The sequence below is a fragment of the Muntiacus reevesi genome, chromosome 10 (genome assembly GCF_963930625.1).
Source record: "Muntiacus reevesi chromosome 10, mMunRee1.1, whole genome shotgun sequence".
In the NCBI taxonomy this organism is placed as follows: Eukaryota; Metazoa; Chordata; class Mammalia; order Artiodactyla; family Cervidae; genus Muntiacus; species Muntiacus reevesi.
Window position 1 is genome coordinate 2,217,282 of NC_089258.1, and position 22,663 is coordinate 2,239,944.

The 22,663-nt window shown below is 57.2% G+C and overlaps 2 protein-coding genes across 7 annotated transcripts; one reads left to right on the plus strand and one right to left on the minus strand.

Annotated features, from left to right (window-relative positions):
• The first annotated feature begins 1,118 nt into the window (after positions 1-1,118).
• On the plus strand, positions 1,119-17,277 carry FHIP2B (FHF complex subunit HOOK interacting protein 2B). Of its 6 annotated transcripts, XR_010664594.1 has the most exons (18): positions 1,119-1,282; positions 6,247-6,325; positions 9,432-9,604; positions 10,199-10,303; positions 10,588-10,710; positions 10,925-11,152; positions 11,263-11,456; positions 11,990-12,098; positions 12,326-12,402; positions 12,736-12,925; positions 13,516-13,661; positions 13,772-13,900; positions 14,038-14,128; positions 14,442-14,585; positions 14,928-15,068; positions 15,289-15,389; positions 15,624-16,675; positions 16,850-17,275. XR_010664594.1 is itself a non-coding variant. In XM_065946846.1 (17 exons), the coding sequence occupies exons 1-17, from the start codon at positions 1,238-1,240 to the stop codon at positions 15,760-15,762; spliced, it is 2,214 nt and encodes a 737-aa protein (XP_065802918.1). In that variant the 5' UTR covers positions 1,119-1,237; the 3' UTR covers positions 15,763-17,275. The 6 variants fall into 6 exon arrangements, 5 of the variants coding, with proteins under 5 accessions (XP_065802918.1, XP_065802920.1, XP_065802921.1 ...); XM_065946846.1 differs by having other exon boundaries at positions 15,624-17,275; XM_065946848.1 differs by lacking the exon at positions 14,928-15,068 and having other exon boundaries at positions 15,624-17,277.
• Positions 17,278-17,409: 132 nt separating this feature from the next.
• On the minus strand, positions 17,410-21,863 carry NUDT18 (nudix hydrolase 18). Its single transcript, XM_065946852.1, has 3 exons — positions 21,543-21,863; positions 20,417-20,630; positions 17,410-20,047 (listed from the first exon to the last, which is right to left on the minus strand). Exons 1-3 carry the CDS (start codon positions 21,702-21,704, stop codon positions 19,452-19,454), a joined length of 972 nt encoding a protein of 323 aa, XP_065802924.1. The 5' UTR covers positions 21,705-21,863; the 3' UTR covers positions 17,410-19,451.
• Positions 21,864-22,663: the final 800 nt, after the last annotated feature.

Here is a 22,663-nt window from a genome sequence, read left to right on the forward strand (position 1 = left end):
GTGACAATTTATTTTTTAATTTTTAAAAATACTTATCTATTTATTTATGGCTGCACGAAATCTTCAGTGCTGAGAGGGCTTTTCTCCAGTTGCAGCAAGCGCGGGCAACTCTGTAGTTGCAGTGTGAGGGCTTCTCATTGCAGCGGCTTCGGTATTGCAGAGCGCCAGGACATGCAGCCCTCAGCAGTTGCGGCAGGTGGCCTCAGTAGCTGTGGTTCCCGGGCTCTGGAGCACAGGCTCGGTAGCCGTGGCACATGGACTTAGTTGCTCTGCAGCATGTGGGATCTTCCCACACCAGGCATCAAACCCACGTCTCCTGCATTGGCAGGCGGGTTCGTTACCCTGAGCCACCAGGGAAGCCCCGTTAGTGACTATTTTACATTTTTCCTTTGTCTGCCATGTCTTCAGCATGTGTCAGTTAGGAGTGACATTTTTCAGCTCCATAGCCACAGGTGGCCAGCGGCTACTATGCTGGCCGGGGATGGGGGAAGGAGTCACACCGGCCTGGTTCTGCCCTTCTGGACGCACCAGGAGAAGCAGCAGAGTGTCTAACCTGGGGAAGGGGATAGCACTGTGAGAAAATCAAGGCCAAGGATTACACAGGCAGAAGCCTCAACCAGGCAGGGCTTCCTGGGATGTCCAAAGTTGGGCCCTTTGGCAGGGTGCTTTCTAGCAGCCAGCTCTGCCAGTTCAAAGCCCATTCCCCATCTCCCCCACCCCCAGGAATGGGAAGAGATTCTTCGAGATCACAAGGCAGTCAGCCGTTCAAATTGTATGTCTGCTGATCCCTGACATCGTTACGATGGGGCGGCGGGAGGTGGGGCGGTGGTGGTTAGGCATAACGGGATCCCACGAGGGAAGTCTAGAGACTTCCAGACCCACGGACCTTCTCATCCCTCAAGGGAAAAACGTGCTTGGTCCCACTCGCCCTTCTCTAAGGGTCGTTGGCTCGCTGCCTCCTGGCTTCCTCAGGGGCCCCGGCGGACTTGACCTTGTCTCTGCTGCCGCGGCGGGCGGCGGGCACCCCCAGCCTCGGGGCCCCTCCTCGCTGCCCGGCCGGGCCACGTCGGCGGCAGGCCTCCTCTGCGACCCCGCGCCGGGCACGGCGGGGGCTGCGGGGCGGGGCGGCCGGGGCCCCGCCTCCCTCGCTGCGCCTCCGGGTCGCCGCCTGCGCCCGGGAGCTGCTCCGCCGCCGCCCCGGAACCGGGAACCGGGAACCGGGAACCGGGCCGCAGTCATGCTGAGCCGGCTCGGGGCGCTGCTGCAGGAGGCCGTGGGGGCGGTGAGGCCGGAGGGGGGCCGGAAGGGCGGGCGCGGGGCCGGGAGGGGAGCCGGCGGGCGCGCGGGCGGGCGGAGGGCGCAGGCCGCCTCGGGGAAGGGACCCCTACCCGGGCCGCGCGGAGCCCCGTCCCGGGCCTCTTCGCTCCCCCGCCGCGCCCCCTCCCGGAGCCTTCTTCCCGTTTCCAGTGGCTTCTTTCTTGATCGTCCCTCTTCCCAGCTTTTCTCCAGGTCGCTCCAGCCCCTAACGCTTCTCCCCGAATTGCTTCCTGTTTGTTTTCCCTGCTCCCGGAGTCTCCCAGTTCCCAAACTCCTCCGTCCGACTGCTCCCCTCTCGCCCAGTAATTTCCTCCCCAGATTCCCCCCAAGTCCCCTCCCCCAGCCTGTGGGCCTTGCTCTTCTCCCGCGCTCCTCCCTTCCTGGTCACCTGGCCTTAAAAAATAGCCGCCCCTTCCTCTGGTTCCTTGCCCTCGGACGCCTCCAAGACCTCACTGGCGCGGTCGGCCCTCTCACCTTCGACTTGGGAAGTGCAGGCCCCAACTGCCCAAGTCCCCAGGAAGGGTACAGAGACAGTCCAAGTGTGTGTGGGGGCGCACCTGGCCCAGGAAACAGTCTTTTCCTGGGTACAAGTGCCTTTTCCAGAAGTTATCTCAATCCCAGGCTGCCCCAAGCCCCGTTGACCTTGAGTCCCGAGAGGCCAACTCTGGTGGCGCCTGGGGGTGGCCAGGGGGCCAAGGAGCTTGTGTTTCTGCCATTTTCTGTTGGGTTTGAAGGCTGGTCAGAGGCGCCCACAGTTCACTCAGCAAGATAAAGGTGCTGGTTTAGATAGGGTAGGCAGGATGCCTTCCAGTTAAAGTAGCCCTGCCAAGAATCTGCCCGTGAAGGTAACAGTTCTTTTGTCCATAGTCTAAACTCTGCTAATCGATCAGTTGAGTGTATCAGATGTTCTCGGGAGAAATAGCGTTGGGTTCTGTCCCTTTCCTCCTCAATGCGTGCCTGGGTGCTCAAGCTCCCGGCCCAGTCGTGTCCCACTCTCTGTGACCCCACGGACTGTAGCCAGCCAGGCTCCTCTGTCCATGGGATTTTCCATGGGTTGCCATTTCCTTCTCCAGGGGAGTTTCCTGGACCAGGGATCGAACCCACATCTCCTGCATTGGCAGCGGGTTTCTTTACTGATGAGCCGCCAGGGAAGCCCCACCTCCCCAACACACAGCCCAGATCAGGGCTTATGAATGAGAACAGTCTCAGCCTTAAGCAAGCTTGTGAAGAAAGTGAAAAGTTCCTGCTCTCTCAACTCTTTCACCTGCCCCAGCCCTGCCCTTGCCGGCACCTTGGGCCGTCCTGTCTCTGGAGGGGGTTCCAGAGTGATCTCTCCTCCCCTCCTCTCTGTCCCCAGGCAAAATAGCTGTCATCTTAGAACATAATCTGACACTCCTTCATACCTGTCTGGGAGAGCTCCAGACACAAGGTGGGTGGACAGCACAGGCAGGACCCTAGCCCCAGGAGTGAATTTCTAATGCTTCCTCTGTAGAAATGTCAGTGTCTGGCTGAAGGTGAGTTGGTGGTCAAGGGAGATATTTTTAGGCAGGTGTCCTTAGGCCTCTCAGTATACATCATATAGTTGATGCCCTAGAAATTTGACTGGTCCCATGTGACCACCAGGGGAGATGGGGGTCCCCTCTCCCTCCTCAGCTCCAAGCTTGAGCACAGATCTTCCCAGAGCTGGGTCACCAGGTTAAAACCCCCAGCAAGTTGCTTGACTCAACTTGACCCAGCGAGTGTTAAGGAGAAAGAGTGCACTTTTCTGCCCCCTTCTGACAAAACAGAATAGCAATCTTTACAGTTATTTGTAAAAAAAAAAAAAAAAATATATATATATATATATAATCTTTAAAAAGAAATTTGGTGCAGTTTCTTTATTCTGGAGTTACAGTAGCTAACCATATATTCAGGTAAAGATTATCATGGGTTTTTTTTTTTAGCTCTAATGGTTGTTTTGGCTAACTTTTGTTCTGTTTCTCCTTTTTTTTTTTTTTCTGGGTTCTTTTTTGGTTTAAGTCCAGCTTAAGGCTTTAGGAGACTGTAAGTGAATTTTCAGGTTAGATGAGACCCCATCACAGACTTGTGAGACGATCACAGTGTGGTTAAGGGTCAGAGGGTTTTCCCAGAAGGAGGAACTGTGGGAAAGGCTTAAGGGGTTGTTTGTTTTTTTTTAATGTATTTCCATGTTATTTATTTACTTTTATTTTGGGCTGCACTGTGTCTTCGTTGCTGCTTGTGGCTTTCTCTAGCTTCGGCAAGTGGGCCTGCTCTCTGCTGCGGTGCTCGGGCTCCTCATTGCCGGGGCTTCTCTTGTCGTGGAGCACTGGCCTAGGCGCACATGCTTCAGTAGCTGCAGCGCTGGGCTCAGGAGTTGCGGCTCTCAGACTCAAGGTGCATGGGCTCAGTAGTTGTGACGCTGTGGGTTTAGTTGCTTCACGGCATGTGATCTTCTTGGACCAGGGGTTGAACCCGTGTCCCCTGCATTGGCAGGCAAATTCTTAACCACTAGACCACCAGGGAAGTCCAGGTTTAAGGAGTTTGCTGAGATATTTTAGTAAGTATCAATGAGTAGCACTCTGTGCAGAGCCCTTTAGGGACTCTCAGAGATAGAAACACAGAACCCTGGCCATCAGGGAGCTCACAGTCTCCTGCAGAGATGATTGTTCACCCAACAATAATAGCATCATGTAGACCGTGATAGGATTCAGTCACTCCATGTGATCCGTATGTATGGAATGACTGTGGGAGGTGCCACTCCCATAAAGTTCGTGGCCCCCACAGCTAACTCTAAAAGAAGACTGCCCAGGCCGCCAGGGCAAGGGGCAGTATCTCTGATTCAGTGTCATTTCTTCCTCCTCTTGTCATAATGGCCTGCTAAACCTTCGTTCTGCATTTGTCTCCTACACACCCACCAGATGACTCTTCCTCAGGAGCTCAGAAGATGTCACTGACCTGCACCCAACTGCCTGCAAAGAAAAAAAAAATGGACTTCTTGGTTTTGCCAAGAAGTTCAATGCCCCACACATCCATACTTGTGCTGGACACACTTTGCAAAGGTCCTTCTGCAGGAAACGTCTCTCCTGTGTCTCTTATTGTTGAAATCAGACCCAGCTCTTCGGGTTTTAGTTCCCGCATGACCTCGGCATAGCCTCTTCATTTCACTTGTTGGAACTGACCCGTCCTCGCCCAAAGCTCACTGTCCACCTCTCCTGTGTTTTCACACTACTACTACTTCTTTTCTTTTATTTGACTGCCCTGGGTCTTAGCTGCCACATGCAGGGTCTTTGATTTTCATTGTTGCATGTGGTATCTTCTATCTGTGACATGGGTCATCTAGTTCTGGACCAGGGATCAAACCCAGGTCCCATGCATTAGGAACATGGAGTCTTAGCCACTGCACCAGCCATGGTCTCACACTATTTCCTGTAGTTGAGTCATTCAGTGAATTTTATATTCTCTTCTCCTCCATGGCACATTTCTGGAGGACTGGCTCTTAGACATCCTGGTGTGGCTCATAACATCAGGCGTGGTATTTTGTTCATGGTAGGCATCAGCAGATATACCTGCTGAGGAAGTTATGGAAGGAGGACACACCCTGTCCTGTGGCGCAGTAAAGCATGAAGTTAGAGAGAGGTGCGTCCAGGGACCCTGGAGACAGCTTTGTGGAGGTGGTAGCTTTGAGTTGGACCTCACTGGGGACCGCTAGGACCTAGACGGGTGTAGGGAGATATACAGGGTCTCCTAGGCAGAGAAGCAGCTGGAGGAAAGACCATAAGGTAGGGATGTGGGTAGGGACTACTGGAATATGCATTTTCCCCCTGGGAACATTTACTCTGCCAGAAAAGAGAAGAAATGCCTTTTTTGGAGAAGTTTTCAGAGGTAGTGGTTGTTACCAGTTCAAGATTAGTTCCAGCTGGGGCATGGGAATGGAGAGGTTGCTTTAGGAGAAGGGGGAGATTTGAGGTCTGCTCATGGAAGATCAGAATTCGCTGGGGTGACTGAAGGAGCCGGAGGAGGTGTGGACAGGAATAGAACTGAGAGGAGATAGGGGTGCGCAGCTTGCACTGTGAACCAAAGATGCAACACGTCATAAGTAAGGTGGGCCTCCCACGTGGCACAGTGGTAAGAACCTGCCTGCCAGTGCGGGAGACCCGGGTTCAATCCTGGGTCAGGAAGATCCCCTGGAGAAGGAAATGGCAACCCACTCCAGTATGCTTGCCTGGGAAATACCATGGACAGAGGAGCCTGTCGGGCTATGGTCCATGGGGTCACCAGAGTTGGACATGACTTAGTAACTAAACCACCACTTTTGGTGGGTGCAAGCCACATGGCACGTGGGATCCTAGTTCTGGATCAGGGATTCAACTGGCGCCCCCTGCATTGGAAGCACAGAGTCTTAACCACTGGACCCCCAGGGAAATCCCACTTGCTTCATGTTCTAACATTACCCACCTGGCTGAACTGAGTTGTGGCGGCCTTCAACCCAAATTTTCAGACTCTCAGAGTGAAATGGACCTGGATGCTTTGTCTCTGCCACATTTTCCATTTGGATTTTGTTGTTCTGGGGGTGCTCTCCTGTTTCCCTCCGAGCACCTCTGTTGTAGTAGAACCACGTTGTACAGAAATGATCTGTTTCTATGTCTGTTTTCCCCACAACAATCTCAGCCACTCTGGGACGGGGGACAATCATGACATGTTTCAGGACCACAACATCTCAAGGAGGGAGGGGGTGTCTGGGGAGAGGACGCAGGAGATTATTGGCAGATATGAAGACAACGTGGAGATGTCTTGCAGAAAATGTGTTACTAATTCATTTTGAGAACCCAGGATCCCAAGAGCCTCCTCCAGGGCCCAGCAGCCGTCCATCACTTAGCAGATGGGATGTCCTAGTGATAGCCACTTAGGTTGTGTCTGCTCTCTCCACAGCGGGAGCCCAGCATTGACCTGCTGGAGGCCTTCGTGGAACACTGGAAGGGCATCACAAACTACTACATCGAAAGCACAGGTGGGGCCTGGTCTCCTTCATGCAGGGATCTCTGGAGGGTGTGGGGAGCGAGGGTGGGTGGGGGTCACCCCAGAGCTCAGAGATGCAGGCATCCTGGGGAAGGTGACATCTACTGCCCACTTCAGAGTGGGGGCTGCCCCACGCTGACCTTCCAGGTTAGGGACCCGTGTGAGTAGGAGCAGGGACAAGGAGGTGGGGTCTCACCGGCCTGACTCTGCGTCCCAGAGGTTGAACTCCATTCGCCCTTAGCTGGGCAGAGCGTCCAGGCCTTCAGTCCCCAGGTGCCTGTGCCCAGGGCTTACTGCCTAAAGAAAAGAAGTGGGATAAATTCCTCTTTTCCTTGAGCCAACTTTGAGGGCATTTCCCTTGTAGAGACCTGGCATAGGATGAGAAGAAACCAAGGCATGTAGCGTGCCTGGTCCTTCTCCCCCGGCTGACACTCTAGCTCTGGTTCATCTGGGCCCATCAGGATCCCTCACTGAGGGGGCAGCATCTCATTGGCTGCTTGGTAATCGGTATGCTGGGCTTGATGGAGATGCACTGGTTGCTAGGTAACCTTCCCTGCATTCCTAGCCTTCCACCTCCTAGAGTTCAGACTGGGGATTGACTCCAGTTTTGTTGTTCAGTCACTCAGTCCTGTCCTGTCTGACTCAGTCCTGTCTGACTCTTTGTGACCCCATGGACTGTAGCCCGCCAGGCTCCTGTAGAGTTTGCTCAAATTCATGTCCATTGAGTCGGTGATGCTGTCTAACCATCTCATCTACTATTGCACTTGCCATCTGCCTACACCTTTCCTAAAGGCTTTACTTCCAACCTGAGTCAGCCCAAAAATTAAAAGTGACCTTAGGACACTCTGAGGGACCCTCTGAGTGTTCTGTTAGACCCAGGTCCTCGGTTTTGGCACTCTTGACATCTGGGCGGGCTCGGTCTTTGTTGTAGGGGTTGGGGGGTACGCCGTACATTCAGCAGCAACTCTGACCTCTCCCCGCTAGGTGCCAGTGGCACCGCCTCCATTGTGATGAACATAAATGTCTCTCCAGACACCGCCAGATATCCGGGGAGCAGGGGCAAAACTGCCCCCAGTTAAGAATGATTGCTTTAGGTGGTGCAGTGATTAAGAGTCCTTGCTTCCATAGCAGGGGGCACAGGTTCAACCCCTGGTCAGGGAGATAAGATCCTCATGCTGCATAGCAGCAAAAAAAAAAAATCCTGATCCATACCAATAGGTTATTTTATGGGATTAATATAAATGTAAAATATATAATATTTTATATATCAATATATAATATTTTATATAATCTAAAATAACAATATTTTTAAAAAAGAATGCTTTAGACTGACAGTCTCTTTTTTTAAATTGAGATATAATTGACATATAACATTATGTTAGTTTCAGGTGTACGACATACTGATTCAATACATGGATATGTTGTGAATTGATCATCACAATAGGTCTAGTTAACATCTGTCACCACCCATAGCTACAATTTTTTTTTTCCTATGATGAGAAATTTTAAGATCTTCTCTGTTAGCAACTTTCAAATATACAATATTATTAACTGTAGTCTTCATGCTGTACATTACATCCCCAGGACTTATTTTAACTCTTAAATTTTGCACCTTTTAGACTGAAGATCTCTTGTCATGGAGTCACAAGCAGAAAACTAGGAAAAGTTCTTGAACTGCCTCAGGTCCACCTGGGGCTTCACCTGGCCCAGTCCATTAATTACCAGATGGTCCCTGGACCAGAGGTGCAGGGCTGGGTGGGGTGAGCTGCCTTGCTCAAGAGCCTATGCTTTCAAGAAAAGCTAGGGGGTGCTGCAAGGCCAGTCCCAAAGTACCAGAACTTTCTTTATAAAAATCCTCCACCCTCTGAGACTGACTAAGAAAATTCCACTAACCAGCAGGACCTGGGCATCAGGCAGTGAGTTTGAGTCTGAACCCATGGTCATAGATGGATTTTTTTTCAGCTTCTTAAAAATAAGAGAAAATAGAGTCCTGCCTTCCGTGAGTATAAAAGAGACATAAATAGGCCCCTGGAGGTTATCTGTTAGGAAGCTGAAGACAGCTTCTAAATTATATAACAGAGACCCCTGAGCCCATAGCCTCTCACTCAGGCCCAGAGCTGGCCGGCCGCCCACCAACTGTCCTTCCCCAGGGTTCAGAGAGAAAACTGCTGCTTGCTTTTCTCTGATAAACTGCTAGGACCTGCGCACATGCCCTGTCAGATAGCTATATCCTGAGCTTCATCTAGAAGGTCTTTAGTCTTTTTAGCTAGTGCGTGCTAAGTCAGTTCAGTCATGTCTGACTCTTGCAACCCCATGGACTGGAACCCACCAGGCTCCCCTGCCCATGGGATTTTTCAGGCAAGAATACTGGAGTGGGTTGCCATGCCCTCCTCCCGGGGATCTTCCCCACCCAGGGATCCAACCCATGTCTCTTAGTCTCCTGCATTGGCAGGCAGGTTCTTTACCACTAGCGCCACCTGGGAAGCCTTTTTAGGGTTAGCTAGAGAGGCATCCCCCACTCCAGTACTCTTGCCTGGAAAATCCCATGGACGGAGGAGCCTGGTGGGCTGCCGTCCATGGGGTCGCAAAGAGTCGGGCACGACTGAGCGACTTCACTTTCATTTTTCACTCTCACGCACTGGAGAAGGAAATGGCAGCCCACTCCAGTGTTCTTGCCTGAAGAATCCCAGGGACGGGGGAGCCTGGTAGGCTGCCGTCCATGGGGTCACAAAGAGTCAGGCACGACTGAGCGACTTCACTTTCACTTTTCACTTTCATGCATTGGAGAAGGAAATGGCAACCCACTCCAGTATTCTTGCCTAGAGAATCCCAGGGACAGGGGAGCCTCGTGGGCTGCCGTCTATGGGGTCGCAGAGTTGGACACGACTAAATCAACTTAGCAGCAGCAGCAGCGAGGCATCAACTGTAAACTTCCCTTTGCTCTTGTCTTTGAAGAAAACTGCTAACCTGGCCTTCTCCAGGTTGTTCGCTGTCCACCGCCCCCCACCCCACCTCCCCTAGACCCTGTGGGTTGACCCTTTAAGCCACAGTACCCCTGGACTTCACCGCATTCACCTTGTTTCCTGGATCTCTGTTAGATGAAAACACCCCGGCCAAGAAGACAGATATTCCCTGGCGGCTGAAGCAGATGCTGGATATCCTGGTGTACGAGGAGAAGCAGCAGGCGGCGGCTGGCGAGGCGGGGCCGTGCCTGGAGTACCTGCTGCAGCACAAGATCCTCGAGACCCTGTGCACACTGGGCAAGGCCGAGGTGGGCCGGACCTCGGGCGCCTCTGGAACCGTCCGCCTGAGCCGGGGCCCCGGGGATCCAGGTCTTTCTACCTGTGCGCCTCGTGCCCACCCTGGGGCGGGGGTGGGGATGGGGCGGGGTGCGGCGTGAGCTCCGCGGGCGGATGGGATCACTGTGGATGGCTCAGAACAGCAGCCCCCCTCCCAGGCTTCAGGCCCTCGCTGCTTTGCTGTGGTGGCGCGTTCTCGCTGTCACTGGCTCGAGGACATGCTCCCTTTCGTTCGGTCCCCGTTCGTTCATCAGTGATGTACTGAGGACCAACCAGGTACTGGCCACGGCCCAGGTGCTGGGGACCCAACAGTGGTTGAAACAGGCGAAAATTCTAGTCAGGCGCATCAAAGGAGCCCACGGATAGCATGTTCAATAACAATAACGTTAGGGACAAAAAGTAAGCGAGAAAGGGGCTGGGCAGCAGCAGGAGGCCAGTTTCCTAGGGTGGGAGGAGGCGGCGCTGGTGGAGAAGGCACCAGCCCTCCCGCGCAGTGAGGGGCGGAGCGGCCCGGGGGGGCGTTGCCTCGCCGCCTGACTGACAGGCGCTCTGTCCCCGCCCCTCAGTACCCGCCCGGCATGCGGCAGCAAGTGCTGCAGTTCTTCAGCAAGGTTCTGGCCCAAGTGCAACACCCGCTCCTGCATTATCTCAACGTCCACAGACCCGTGCAGGTGAGGGGCCCGGAAGCTGAGGGGGGTCCGGGGGTGAGGCCTGTGCTTTCAAGCAAAGCTGGTGGGGGTGGGGGTGCTCCAAGGCCAGGCCGAAGCACCGAGACTTCCCTGACGAAACACTCCTTTCTGAGACTCGAAAAGAGCGGCCCCCCACCCCCACCCCAGCTTCTCCATCAGGCCTTGGGCACCGTGCCACAGGACTTGAGTCTGAACCCATGGTCGTGCACAGCTTCTGTTCCCTGCTGCCCCATCCCCCTCTTCTCTCTGCCCTGCTCCCCTTCCAGAAACTTCTCCGACTTGGTGCGACAGTTCCTGGATCCCTCACAGAAAAGGAGGAGGTGCAGTTCACCACCGTCCTCTGCTCCAAGATCCAGCAGGACCCAGCCCTGCTCACCTACATCCTAGAAGTGAGCGCCTCTGGGGAGCAAGAGGGGGAGGGCCCAGACCCCGGGGCAAGCCCCCTGTGGCACTGCTGAGGGGGCAGAAGGATGGAGCAGGTACTGGGGAGGCACTTGGCAGGTTCCCCTCCAGCTCTACACTGAGGCGCCCTTTGGACTCCCAAGGGGCTGTCATGGAGAATGGTCTGCACCACGGCATGGCCTTACCCATCCTCCCTTGCAGGGTAAAAAGACTACTAGTAGGAAGAAGGTATCCAGAGAAGCCACTGCCCCGCTGAGAGAGGCAGCCAGTGTCAGGGACAAGGACCACCCGCAGAGCAAGGCTCCCGACAGTGGTACCTGCGGGGCCTGGGCCTCAAGCGCCCAGCTGCCTGCTGAGACCGAGGAGCCAGATGGACCGATCGGGGAGAGCAGCCTCATTACCTCCCTGATTGGCTTGTGCAAGAGCAAGGTGCCGGCAGCCCCCAAAACGCAGGGGGCGGGGACGGGGTGGGTGGGTTGCTGGGAGGGCACTTGTGGGGATCAGCCACAGGCCCCTGAAGTCCTGCCCTTGCCCCCTAGAAAGGTCGGGTGGCCCTGAAGGCCCAGGAGAACCTGCTGCTCCTGGTACGCGTGGCGTCCCAGGCGGCCGCCACCTGCCTAGTGCAGAGCAGCGCTTGTCCTGCCATCGTCGAGCGCCTCTGCCAGCTCCACCAGTCCCTGCCCAGCTCCCTGGACCCTGCAGACATTGCCGCTGTAGAGGGCATCAGCTGGAGGTAGGCATTCAACCAGGGAAGCCAGGTCTACACTCTCAGCAGCTGGAAAGCCTACCTGCCATCTTCCTGGTAGCCTCTCTTGTTTTCCAAGGGGGATGGGGACCTCTGCTGGCCACCCTCCTCCTGAGGTTATAGCCCATGCCAGGGGCCTTCTCACCCTCCGGGAAAGCATCACTTTGGTTTCTGCCCTCAGGGAAAGTGAAAGTGTTAAGTCAATTCAGTTGTGTCCAACTCTTTGCGACCCCATGGACTATAGCCTGCCAGGCTCCTCTGTCCATGGAATTCTCCAGGCAAGAATACTGGAGTGGGTTGCCATTTCCTTTCCCAGGAGGTCTTTCCCACCCAGGGACTGAACCCAGGTGTTCTGCACTGCAGGCAGATTCTTAACCTGCTGGTCTGAGCCACCAGTCTGCCCTCAGGGCGCCCAGTAGAATGGCCCTCCAGCAATGGAGGTTCCAAGGCAAAGGGCAAAAGAGCCCACTTCCTGGCTGTACCTGAAGCAGGCCTCACACACCTCCCTCGCTCCCGCGCAGGTTACCCAGCGCCCCGTCTGATGAGGCTTCCTTCCCCGGCAAGGAGGCCTTGGCTGCCTTTTTGGGCTGGTTCGACTACTGTGACCACCTCATCACAGAGGCACACGCGGTGAGCAGAGCCGGCACTCCTCCCTACCTCCAGCTTCACGATCCTCTGTTCTGTCTCTACCTGGAGGACCGGGGTGGGGGGTGTCTCTTGGGAGCTGGGTGGGGCCCAGGATCAGCAGACCCCTCTGCTTGTTATGTAAGGGTCTGTGCAAGGACACAGCTGTTTCTCAGTGGAAAACGGTCGGTGGTCGGTAAAAGGCGTTTTAAGACGTGCTCTTTGGCACCCAGGTGGTTTCGGATGCCTTGGCAAAGGCTGTGGCTGAGAAGTTATTTGTGGAAATTCTGCAGCCCCAGCTCCTACACGTGTAAGTTCTATCTGGTTCCCTCCAGGTGTGGCTATGCTCCGGGCGAAACGCCTACCCCACCAAACCCCTTCCTGTGCTGGAGGCCAGGGACCTCCTTGGCCAGAGTCATGGAATCAGGGGCTCCATGGGCCGATGATGCCCCTCACACACCTGTGGCCCAGAGCCATGTGGGCTAACCACGGCCTCCCACCCTCGGACTCCAGGACCTCCAGTGGAGCAGGGAATGAGCAGAGCAGATGCCAGCGAAGCAGGAAGGGCTCTGTGCCTCCCCCGCCCCTCCCCGGCCTCCTCTGCCGGCCTCTGCGTGTGTGGCTCAGTGGGCTCTCCCCGTAGGTCCGAACAGAGCGTCCTGACGTCCACTGCCCTGCTCACGGTCATGCTGCGCCAGCTCCGTGCCCCGGCGCTGCTGCGGGAGGCGGTGGCCTTCCTCCTGGGCGTGGACCAGCAGCCTGCAGCCCCTGAGGACAGCCCCCGCACCCTGTGTGCCCACCTCATCAGGCACTGTGACCACCTCTCTGATGAGGTGAGGCGGGCGGCCCTCCTCTCTGTTCACCTGCACCCCACCTTGCCCACGGGATTTCCAGAAGCTTCTTCCCATTTTCATTAGCTTTCAAGGCGGTTCTACCCTTGAGGCATTGAAACCCATCTCCCTCTCCCCCCCAAGCAAAGAAAAAGACAGTGACCCAGTGATTAGTAGCCAAACTCTTTTGTCCTGCAGTATTTTTCTCTGATTACATACTTACGATGACACTTTTTATTTTTACAAAGTGCTTTTTTTATATTCACCTGGCTTGTTGGAGGCTGACAGCCACTCTGTGAGGTAGGCGAGGCCGGTATTCCATTTTTTAGACATGGAAACTTAAGGTGCAGAGGAGCCAACTGGCTTGCCTGATACCACACCTCCAATTAGTTAATAGAACTGAGACCAGCCAGACTTCTGATTCTCGGGCCCGCACCCATTTGCTCCCCTGGAACCTGCCACCTGAGCCCCTGGCCAGGGGAGGCAACCCCCCCCAGCCTAGGGGACCTCTTCTCACCCGGGTGAGCAGTTTCCAGGCACCCCCGGAGGCCCGCATGAGGAAGGGGTCTTGCGCTGATTCCTTCTTGCCCCAGATCAGCATCGCCACACTGCGGCTATTTGAGGAGCTACTGCAGAAGCCCCATGAGCAGATTGTCCGGAGCCTGATCCTGTGCCACCTGGAGGGCCGCGCTTACGTGGCCCGTGGCTCGCCCGAGCCTGAGAGCTATGAGGACACCCTGTGAGTGAAACCTGGTGCCTTGGGGAGGCCTTGGGCCACTCGGAACCCCCTCCCCTGGCCGCCTGCTGGTTCCTATGTTCACTGGTTCTGCGCCTTTCTGCCCGGCGCAGAGATCTAGAGGAGGATCCCTACTTCACCGACAGCTTCCTCGACTCTGGCTTTCAGCCCTCTGCGAAGCCTCCCCCGGCCCCTGCCACCAACCCCGACGGCAAGACAGCAGTGACCGAGATTGTCAACAGGTAGGAGCCCGTCAGGAGGTCCGAGCCACCTGAGCCCTGATGGGGCGCAGGCTGGGACGGAGTGCTCCCAGGGCTGGGAATGGAGCAGGGCAGCCCAGGCTGGGCCTCCTCCCCACAGCTAGGCTCCTGTCTCTCAGTTTCCTCTGCCTCGTTCCTGAGGAAGCCAAGACGTCGGCCTTCCTGGAGGAGACGGGGTACGACACGTACGTCCACGACGCTTACGGACTGGTGAGTGCGGAGGCCTCTGCCAGTGCCGGGTCCTCGCCACTCAGTGTGGGGCCGACGCATCCGCCCATCATCTCCAGCCCAGCGCGCCCAGCTCTGGCCACGCGCCCGGCCCCGTCTGCCTGCGTGGCTCTCCCAGTCTGCCGCACCCCTGACCCCGGCGTGTGTTAGTCACTCACTTGTGTCTGACTCTTTCTGACCCCACGGACTGCAGCCTGCCAGGCTCCTCTGTCCATGGGATTCTCCGGGCAAGAATACCGGAGTGTGTTGCCATTTCCTCCTTGGCCCATGTCCTTAACTCTCCTGCCTCTCTTAGTTCCAGGAGTGCAGCTCCCGAGTGACACCCTGGGGCTGGCCACTGGCTCCCCCACCCCTGGACCCCCATGAACCCGAACGACCTTTCTTTGAGGGTCCCTTCCTCCAAATGCTGTTTGACCGCATGTCCCGGATTTTAGAACAGGTAGACAGCAGGGCTGGGCCCTAGCCACGGGGTGAGGTCCCTGGAGTCCTTCGGGAGAGCAGGGCCCAGCCCTGGGGGTCCACTCATCTTCCATTTGCGGGCTCCACAACCCCCCTCAATCCCCACCTCTCTCCAGCCGGGAAGCCCCGTTTCGCCTCTGCTTCACACGCCCTAACACGTCCTGGCCCTCAGCCCCAGGGAACCCATGACACACACATCACGTGCGTCTCCAACCCCCGCACACGTTCACACTGGCCAGGCACAGTGCTGGGGTGGAGGGGGCAGGGGGAGAAACGCTCAGCACCCCTGCCAACCCTCGCTCGTCCACTGCGCCCCCCGCAGCCATACAGCCTGAACCTGCAGGTGACCTCAGTGCTGTCCCGGCTCGCGCTTTTCCCCCACCCCCTCATCCACGAGTACCTCCTGGATCCCTACACCAGCCTGGCCCCTGGCTGCCGCAGCCTGTTCTCTGTGCTCGTCAGGGTAAGGGTGCCCGGGCCGGGCCAGAGGAAGCATGCCAGTGCTGGGGGCAGGGAGGGAGGGCAGTGGGACGGGGGTGGGCTGGGGGCTGCAGGTGTGGGCACCCTTGCCAGCGCCAAGGGAGAACACAGGTACCGCCCACCCTCCCATGGCTTGACCAGGCCAGGGACCCCACGGCAGGGTCTCTGGTCTCCTCGTCAGTCCCCTCTTGTTCCTGCTCCAGGTGATCGGGGACTTGATGCAGAGAATTCAGAGGGTGCCCCAGTTCCCAGGCAAACTGCTCTTGGTGCGCAGGCAGCTGATGGGCCAAGTCCCTGGGGAGCAGTAAGTACCCGAGGGAAGCGGGTGCCCAAGGAAAAGCCCTGGGGTGGCATGGCGCGGGCTTCCGGGTGGGGGGGCACCAGGGCGGGGGCAGAGGAGGGCCCGTTGCTGAGACCTGTGGTCCCTTACGGATGCTCAGAGGTGGCCATCCCTGGGTAGTGCCTCACAGACACTGGGATGTCCCGCTGGGCACACTCCTCACACTTCCCAGCTCTGACCCTGTGCTGTCTCCCTCAGGCTGGACCACCAGACCTTCCTCCAGGGCGTGGTCGTCCTGGAGGAGTTCTGCAAGGAGCTGGCTGCCATTGCTTTCGTCAAGTTCCCCCCACATGGTCCTCACCTGCACCTCTCCAAACCCCCGGAAGGGCATGTCTGAGTCAGGAGGGGAGACTCCCGTGCACGCCTCTGCCCAGGAGCTGCCCCTGCCTGGCACTGGTGCCACCACGGCTTCTGGAGCAGGAGGTCCAGGGGCTGCCTTGGCTCCGTCTCTTTATATCCCAGGGCCTTCTACCTGTGGGGGTCTGGCCTTCCGCTCTTGGGTTGACTCAAGACCACCTTGGCCTGTTGGTTGCACCAGACTGGATTTCAAGGAGTGGGTCTCAGGTACCAGGAACCAAGGAGCCAAGGAGGTGGCTTCCTGGGCAGCACGGTGTCCTTGGGGCCCTCTCTGGGGAGCTGGGTGACAGCCAGGTGAGCCCCCAGACCCAGAGCCTCATTTCTCTGCCCGTCAGCTGCGTCCATGGGTCTTCTGTGGCCGGAGCCAAGACCTGAGACTCAGTGGGGAGTGAGTCAGTGGCTCTGAGGCTGGTCATGCCCCTGGGCCAGAGAGATGGGGGCACGGCCCTGCCTCTGTCCCACTCAGTACCACAGATGCCACTGACACTTGATGCGTTTTCTCCCGCCTTCTCGGTTTAACCCTTGGGGAAGGGGCCGTGGATGGCAGGGGAAGCCCCTCTTCCAGCTCGCCCTCCTAGAGACTGTTGCAAAATTCCCAACAGCCTCGTGGCAAATGCCCAAAGCACGTTCCGCGCCCAGGCGGGGGCAGCTGCTAATGAGAAGCTTGATGCAACTGCAGCCAGGGCAGGAGAGGGCCTGGGGAGCCGGGGGGCTGGATGCCAGGCTCCGGCTCCAGCTGGTTTCTCGCTGGCGCCTTCTGAACCCGTCTCGGCAGGTCCACAGCACCTGGGCAGAGGGGCTCAGACCCGGGGAGGCCAGGCCTCGCCCTGAGCATTCGGCTGGGGTTCTCCACAGAATACTGTTCCCAGCAGAGCCAGAAGGTCCGGGTCCAGGTGAGGCCAGGGTGCCCACCGGACCGCAGCCCCTCCCCTCCCCCCCGCCCTGACCCCAAGGCCTGGCAGGGTGGGGCTGGGGCACAGGCAGTCCTTAGCGGTGCTGTTCTCCCAGCGTGCCCTCTGCGGCTGGGGCTGCCACCCCACCCGGCCCAAATCTGTCTCGACCTGCAGGAACACACAGGCGGCGCCAGGCATTACCTCACAGCAAACTGCAGTTGCTGGCTTGACTCCTGGGCAAGGAGGAGCAGGCCAGAGCCCCTTTCGCTTCCTTTTCCTGCCCATGCCGCTTCTAGAAGCCGGCCACAGGTTGCCAGGAGGTGACATGAAAGCAGAGGAAACTCAGTGACCTCTACCTCTCCTGCATTCCTCCAAGCTGGGGAGGATTTAACTGCTGCTCCTGAGGGCACCGTGCAAGTCCCTGCATGTGTGTGTGCCCACGCATGAGTGTCAGCGTGGGACGAGGGGGTGAACTGGGTCTGGACTCTTCGATTCAGAAAGAACGTTCGAGCATCTGGGAGTCAGACCCTCCCCTCCTCGATGCACTTGGGCATTCGCACGGCGTCTCCCCAGCCAGCACGGCAATAAATGGTGTGGTTGCGTGGTCACAGCTGCCCCATTCTTCTCTGCCCTCCCCGTGTCCTTCTGCCCAGGGCTCCACTGCTCATCCAGGCACATCTTCCTCCTAAAGAAGACGAATTCAAGTCCTCTCCCAGCACAGGAACAGAGGGGGGGCAGTGGGTGTGTGGTGGGAGAGTGGTAAACAGGGATGGGCTCTGGCAGCGCAAACGTGATGCTCCCCCAGCGCCTGCCAGGAACCAGGAAATCAGCCTCTCTTGGGCAGGGAGCTCTGTTTCTGCTCGGCCTGCCTACAGCTGAGAGCCGCAGCTCCAGAGATACTCTAGGGAATGGGCCACCTGGGGCATCCGTGCACAAGTCTCCTTTGCAGGGTTTGTGTTGTGAAAGGTATGACTGCTTTAGTGGTGAAGAGTGGGCCTGAGTTTTATTTTCTGCAGCACTGTGCGGTGTGTGGGATCAAGTTTCCTGACCAGGGATGCAACCCATGCCCCCTGCATTGGGAGTGTGGACTGCCAGGGAAGTCCTGGGCCTCATACTTAAAAGAATCTAGTCCCTGAGTGCATGGAGCTCCTCTGGGAAGGAGGGTCACCAAGAGTCCTCCAGGGAAGGCAAGAGGGAGGGCTGATCAGTGGCTTTCACCTCCTGGCATGTTCCAGTCACGTGGGTTGCTTTTAAAAATACCAATGCCCCAGTCCCACCCTCCACCAGTCAATCAGATCTCTGAGGGCGCACCCACAATTGTTCTTTTAAGGCTCTCCAGGTGATTCTAGTGGGCACCCGGGGTTGAAAGTGCAAGAGTTAGGTGCTCAGTCGTGTCTGACTCTTTCTGACCCCATGGACTGTAGCCTGCCAGGCTCCTCTGTCCATGGGATTCTCTGGGCAAGAATACCAGAGTGGGTTGCTATTCCCTTCTCCAAGAGATCTTCCCGACCCAGGGATCAAATCCAGGTTTCCTGCATTGCTGGTGGATTCTTTACTGTCTGAGCCACCAGGGAAGGGTTGAAAACTACTATTAATAATAGGCTAAATAATGGAAGTCAAGGTCACTGTCCAGTGTGCTTACAGAGCAGTGGGTCCCTCAGACACTATGAGACGGGATCCAAAATAAAAGGGTTTGACTCCTTCATCTGGAAGATAGTCTTCAGAGGGAACAAGAGGATTCCTAGCACAGCTCCAGAGGTCAGGAAAACAAGATGGTGGCCCAGAGAGGCAGGGCAGGGGCCTCTAGGTTTTCCTGGTCCTCGGGCAGCAGAATGGAGTTACATCAGAAGGGAAACCCAGCCAAGTATCTTCCCTGCTCAGAACCAAAACTGTACATCAGTGATGCGTGTATAGCAGTCAGTACATATTTCTTCATTTCCTTTGGTTTTCCCTTAAACTTCAGTAAAGTTCTTTTTTAAAAAAAATAATTCCTACCATGATTCAGCTGAGCTAAGTGGAATGAAGAGAGGGTTTTGGTCTGGCTTTGGGCTGGAGTTGTACCAGGGCAGAGGAAGGAATGAGCCTGGGGGTGGAGCGATCCTGATCCCTCAGAGAAGCTCAAAGAGAAAAAGAGAGGGGCAACTCTCACAGCTCCTCGCCCACCTGAAGCTTCTGGGAGTCTCGCTGCTCAGACCTTGGAGGGGATGTGCCCACATCCCACCCTGAGGAGGCCTGAGCCAAGCTGTGGTGGACAAAGGAAGCCTGCCAGCCGGTCACCTGCTGTCTGGGAAGGCCTGCGTGGTTTCCATGGGATGAGTGGAGGAGCTTCTCTTGGTAGCAGCTCCCCCTTCCAGCTCAAGTCCGACCCACAGAAACACTTAGGTGGGAATGCAAAGTCAGTGACACCTATTTACTCAGCCAGGGACCCAACTCCCTTGGAATGACGTCCCCCACAGCTGTTCCCTGTTCTAAGTGCCTAGCATCTGGCAAGGGCACAGAAAATGAGGAGGAGATGCCACCTCAGGTTCCAAAGGTCGTCACGTCCCCTTAAGGAGTCCTGCCCTCATCGTAACTTCAGGGCAACTGGGTCCCCGAGCTCTGGACTCCTTGTTCAGTTCAAGGCATTGTCCCTTTGGGTGTTGTGCAGGGACCTGTTTCGTGGTGACAAGAGAGGGCGCAGTCCCCCTGGGAACCAGGAGAACTGCCCAGGTCCCCATGCAAGAAGATCTCTGACTGCCACACCCCTGCCCCGCTCCGGCCCACTGACGGCCACCTCCTATCTGTTGATTGGGACGACAGATGAGTCCCGAAGCCGCTGTAAAAGCTGGTTTTGCAGGTCTTCCTCCACCACCTTCCACCAAAAGAAGTTCTCACCCCGAACCTTTGGGGGCTCGTTTTGGAGGCCCGGATTCCGAAAAGCCACAGTGACCAGCACGTTCATGCAGATGCCATCTGTTAGGTCTCTGCCCAGGTGTTGCAGTCCAAGCAACCCCTTGGTCTCTACAGCCAAGTGGTGCAGGGTCAGGCACTCCTGCAGCAGCCGCAAGACGGCCATCTTGATGCCGCCCCTCTGCTCCATGGGAGCGAAGCCACAGGCAGTGACGGGCAAGTGAGGCGTCCCCACTGTGCCCGCCAACACCCACACTGTCTGGACGCTGGTGAAGATGGCCACGAGCCGCTGGCAGACTAGACTGCAGGGAAGCTCTTGGGGAAGGAGGAGAGGGTGCCTGGCTCGCTGGCGATACTGGGCAGCGAGGTCGACCAGATGAAGAATGTCCTGGGCCCGCAGTGGGGTAGGCAGTGAGGTTCGTGGGTACCAGCCAGCCTGTAGGGACTCTGCATCTGCTTCCTTGGGAGTCTTGAGAATTCCACCTGGGGGAGATGCAGGGGATATGCTCAGTTGTGTCTTAACTCTGCAACCCCACAGACTCTAGCTCACCAGGCTCTTCTGTCCATGGGATTTCCCAAACAAGAATACTGGAGTGGGTTGCCATTTCCTTCTCCAGGGGACAGGGAGGGAGAAAAGGTCTATGTTGAATAAAGTGCTGGGCCTGGTAGAATAAAGGGCCACCCAGGGTTCCGGCTGTGACCCAGGGGGTAGGCCTGGGGTCAGGTGTTCAGTCTGGAATCTGGAGATGCCAGGGTTATACTAGCTAGAACAGGGGCTCATCTCACCTGAGGACCAGCTGGGGGACCGGTGTCTACTGCCCTCACCCCACAATGCCACCTGCTGGGCCATACCTGTGGGGTAGGTGAGGAATGCGAAGCGGATCCAGGAGGGGCCCCGTTCCTCCACAGACAGCAACGTCAGAGGCTCACACTGCAGCCCGGCCTCCTCCTTCACCTCCCGCTGTAGCGCCTCCACAATGGTCTCCCCAGGCTCCATCCGCCCCGCAGGAAGGTACCACGACCCACGGCACTCCTTCTTGGCCTCCTGGACCAGTAGCACCTCATCCTGAGGGGGAGAGAGAGGTTCCTCGCCCACCACAGCTGGGATGGGGGCTCCAGGGGGGCAGCAGAGCCAGCAGCCTTCACTTGCTCTGGGTCCAGCTCCAATCTCAGATATAGTCACTCAATACCCACATCCCAGGGGCCACCCTGAAATTGCTGAGCTCTCCAAGGGACTGGCCCTGGGTCTGGGAACTGCAGCGGTCTCTACAGTTCATCTTTCTCTGCATTCAGGTTTCCATTTCAGAAAGGGGGTAAGACTCCTGGGAGCTGCTTCAGGGGCTGGAGATTAGGCCTCCAGGGAGGGTTGCCATGCGTCCTGCACTGATTCGTGTCTGCACAAGTCACAACATATCTCTCACCTCCCCTCATGGTTTATAAACTCCTTGTGGCCTGTCTAGGCTTTGAAACACACCCCAAACCCTCACCCCAAACAACTCCTACCTATGGCTCTGACCCTTCTATCTGTTGTTACCGCTCCGTGACAGGGATAGACACCAAACAGAGCATCAGACAGGCGCTCAGAGGCCTAGGTGTTCGCAAAAGTTGTGCACTCACTGCCCATGGGGCCCAGGGGAGGCCTCTGAAGCACTGAACAGGTTTTTAAGCCCACTCCGTGGCGAGGACCGCGCTAGCTTCTAGGGAGAATGGAAGAGGAGTAAGGCAGCCTCCCCTCAAGGAACTGAGGCCTGGTGGGATGAAACAGGCTTGTGAACCTCCGTTTCCTCCCTCGTACGTTGGAAGGATCGCAGGGCGGCACTGCGCAAGGCTCAGCTCTAAGTGTGAAAGTGCTTTGCAAAACTGGGAAGAGCCACACACCAGCAGGCTGCGGCTGTTGCCGGTACGTCCTCTGTTCCCTACCGGGGCTGGCTGCGAGCCCCGGAGACCTGGGCGGTGGGCCCGCCGGGCGGACGCTCACCTGCTCGTTGAGGAACACCGCCAGGACCACGTAGCAGACATTCTTCCGCAGCCGCACCGGCGCCGGCGGCTCCCCAGCCGGCCCCGAATCATAGTTTTGCACAAGCAGCCCCCGGCCCCCCAGCACGGCCGTCAGCGCCCCTCTCAGGCCGTCCGAAGCCATAAGGTCCCCCGAGAGGCGGCTGGCCGGGAACCGCAGGTCGGCCGAGCCGGGTGGGCTGGACGTGGGTGACGCTGGGGCCCGTCGGCCTCGCCCCCTCCCCCGAGGACTCGGGTCGGGTGCACTGGCGAACACGGAAGCGCCCGGGTGTTCTGGGCGCTGATAGGCTGCGCGTCACGACGGCCGGCTCGGATTGGCTGGCGCGCAAAGGTCACGGCGGGGGCGGAGCCAGTCCGTAAGGGGGCTGACGCCCTGACGGTGCGGACGCCACACCGCATCTGCAGTTGCATCGGTTCCTCCTCTTTCCCGGCAGCTCAGGCCGCCAGCGTTGCTAATCCCTCCAGCGCGCACTTGTCTGCCCAGGTTCCGACGGTGACGTCACCTGCCCGCAGGCTGCGGAGCGGCGCGGCAGCCAGCGACGGTGACAACACAAACCCGATGACGTCACCGGGCTAGCGGCGTGGACCCAGTGTCCAGCACTTGTAAACAAACCGCGGCATTGCCCTAAATGACACTTCCCAAATAACCTTATTTCTCTACTGAGAGTGTACTGGCTGTCACGTGGCGGGGAGGACAAGAGCTCCTGCCTTGGAGGAGATTCTGATCTTAGTTGGAAAGGTGGACATAGACAAATAATGGAAAGCCAGCTGACTTTTAAGGCGAGTGCTACACGATTGGTTTAAAAATTTGGTTCGGGCAGGAGATGCTGCAGGCGCTCAGAGGAGGGAGGTTGCAGAGCTGGGATGGCAAGGTGTGCCTGGCCATAGGAGGCAGAACTTGGGGCAGAGATCAGTGCGTGTAGCCGCATCAACCTTGTCCCGGCCCCCGGTCCGCCGCATTTCCCACGCAGGGTCAGGGCCTCTCCCCTTCAGGGGATGGGTACTACTCCTTCAACTTTGTTGTTACCGCCCCACCCTCACTCCCATCCCCACTACCACGTTGGTGGGTGGGGTTCTGCTCTA

Bases quoted from the DNA above. Each gene is read 5' to 3' on its own strand.
- NUDT18 (XM_065946852.1), bottom strand. From the start codon at position 21,704: ATGGCTTCGGACGGCCTGAGAGGGGCGCTGACGGCCGTGCTGGGGGGC. The intron at 20,631-21,542 runs GTGAGCGTCCGC...TCTCCCCCTCAG, and splicing joins CGGTGTTCCTCAACGAGCAG to GATGAGGTGCTACTGGTCCA. The intron at 20,048-20,416 runs GTATGGCCCAGC...CATCTCCCCCAG, and splicing joins ATTCCTCACCTACCCCACAG to GTGGAATTCTCAAGACTCCC.
- FHIP2B (XM_065946846.1), top strand. From the start codon at position 1,238: ATGCTGAGCCGGCTCGGGGCGCTGCTGCAGGAGGCCGTGGGGGCG. The intron at 12,099-12,325 runs GTGAGCAGAGCC...TTTGGCACCCAG, and splicing joins TCATCACAGAGGCACACGCG to GTGGTTTCGGATGCCTTGGC. The intron at 13,662-13,771 runs GTGAGTGAAACC...TGCCCGGCGCAG, and splicing joins GAGAGCTATGAGGACACCCT to AGATCTAGAGGAGGATCCCT.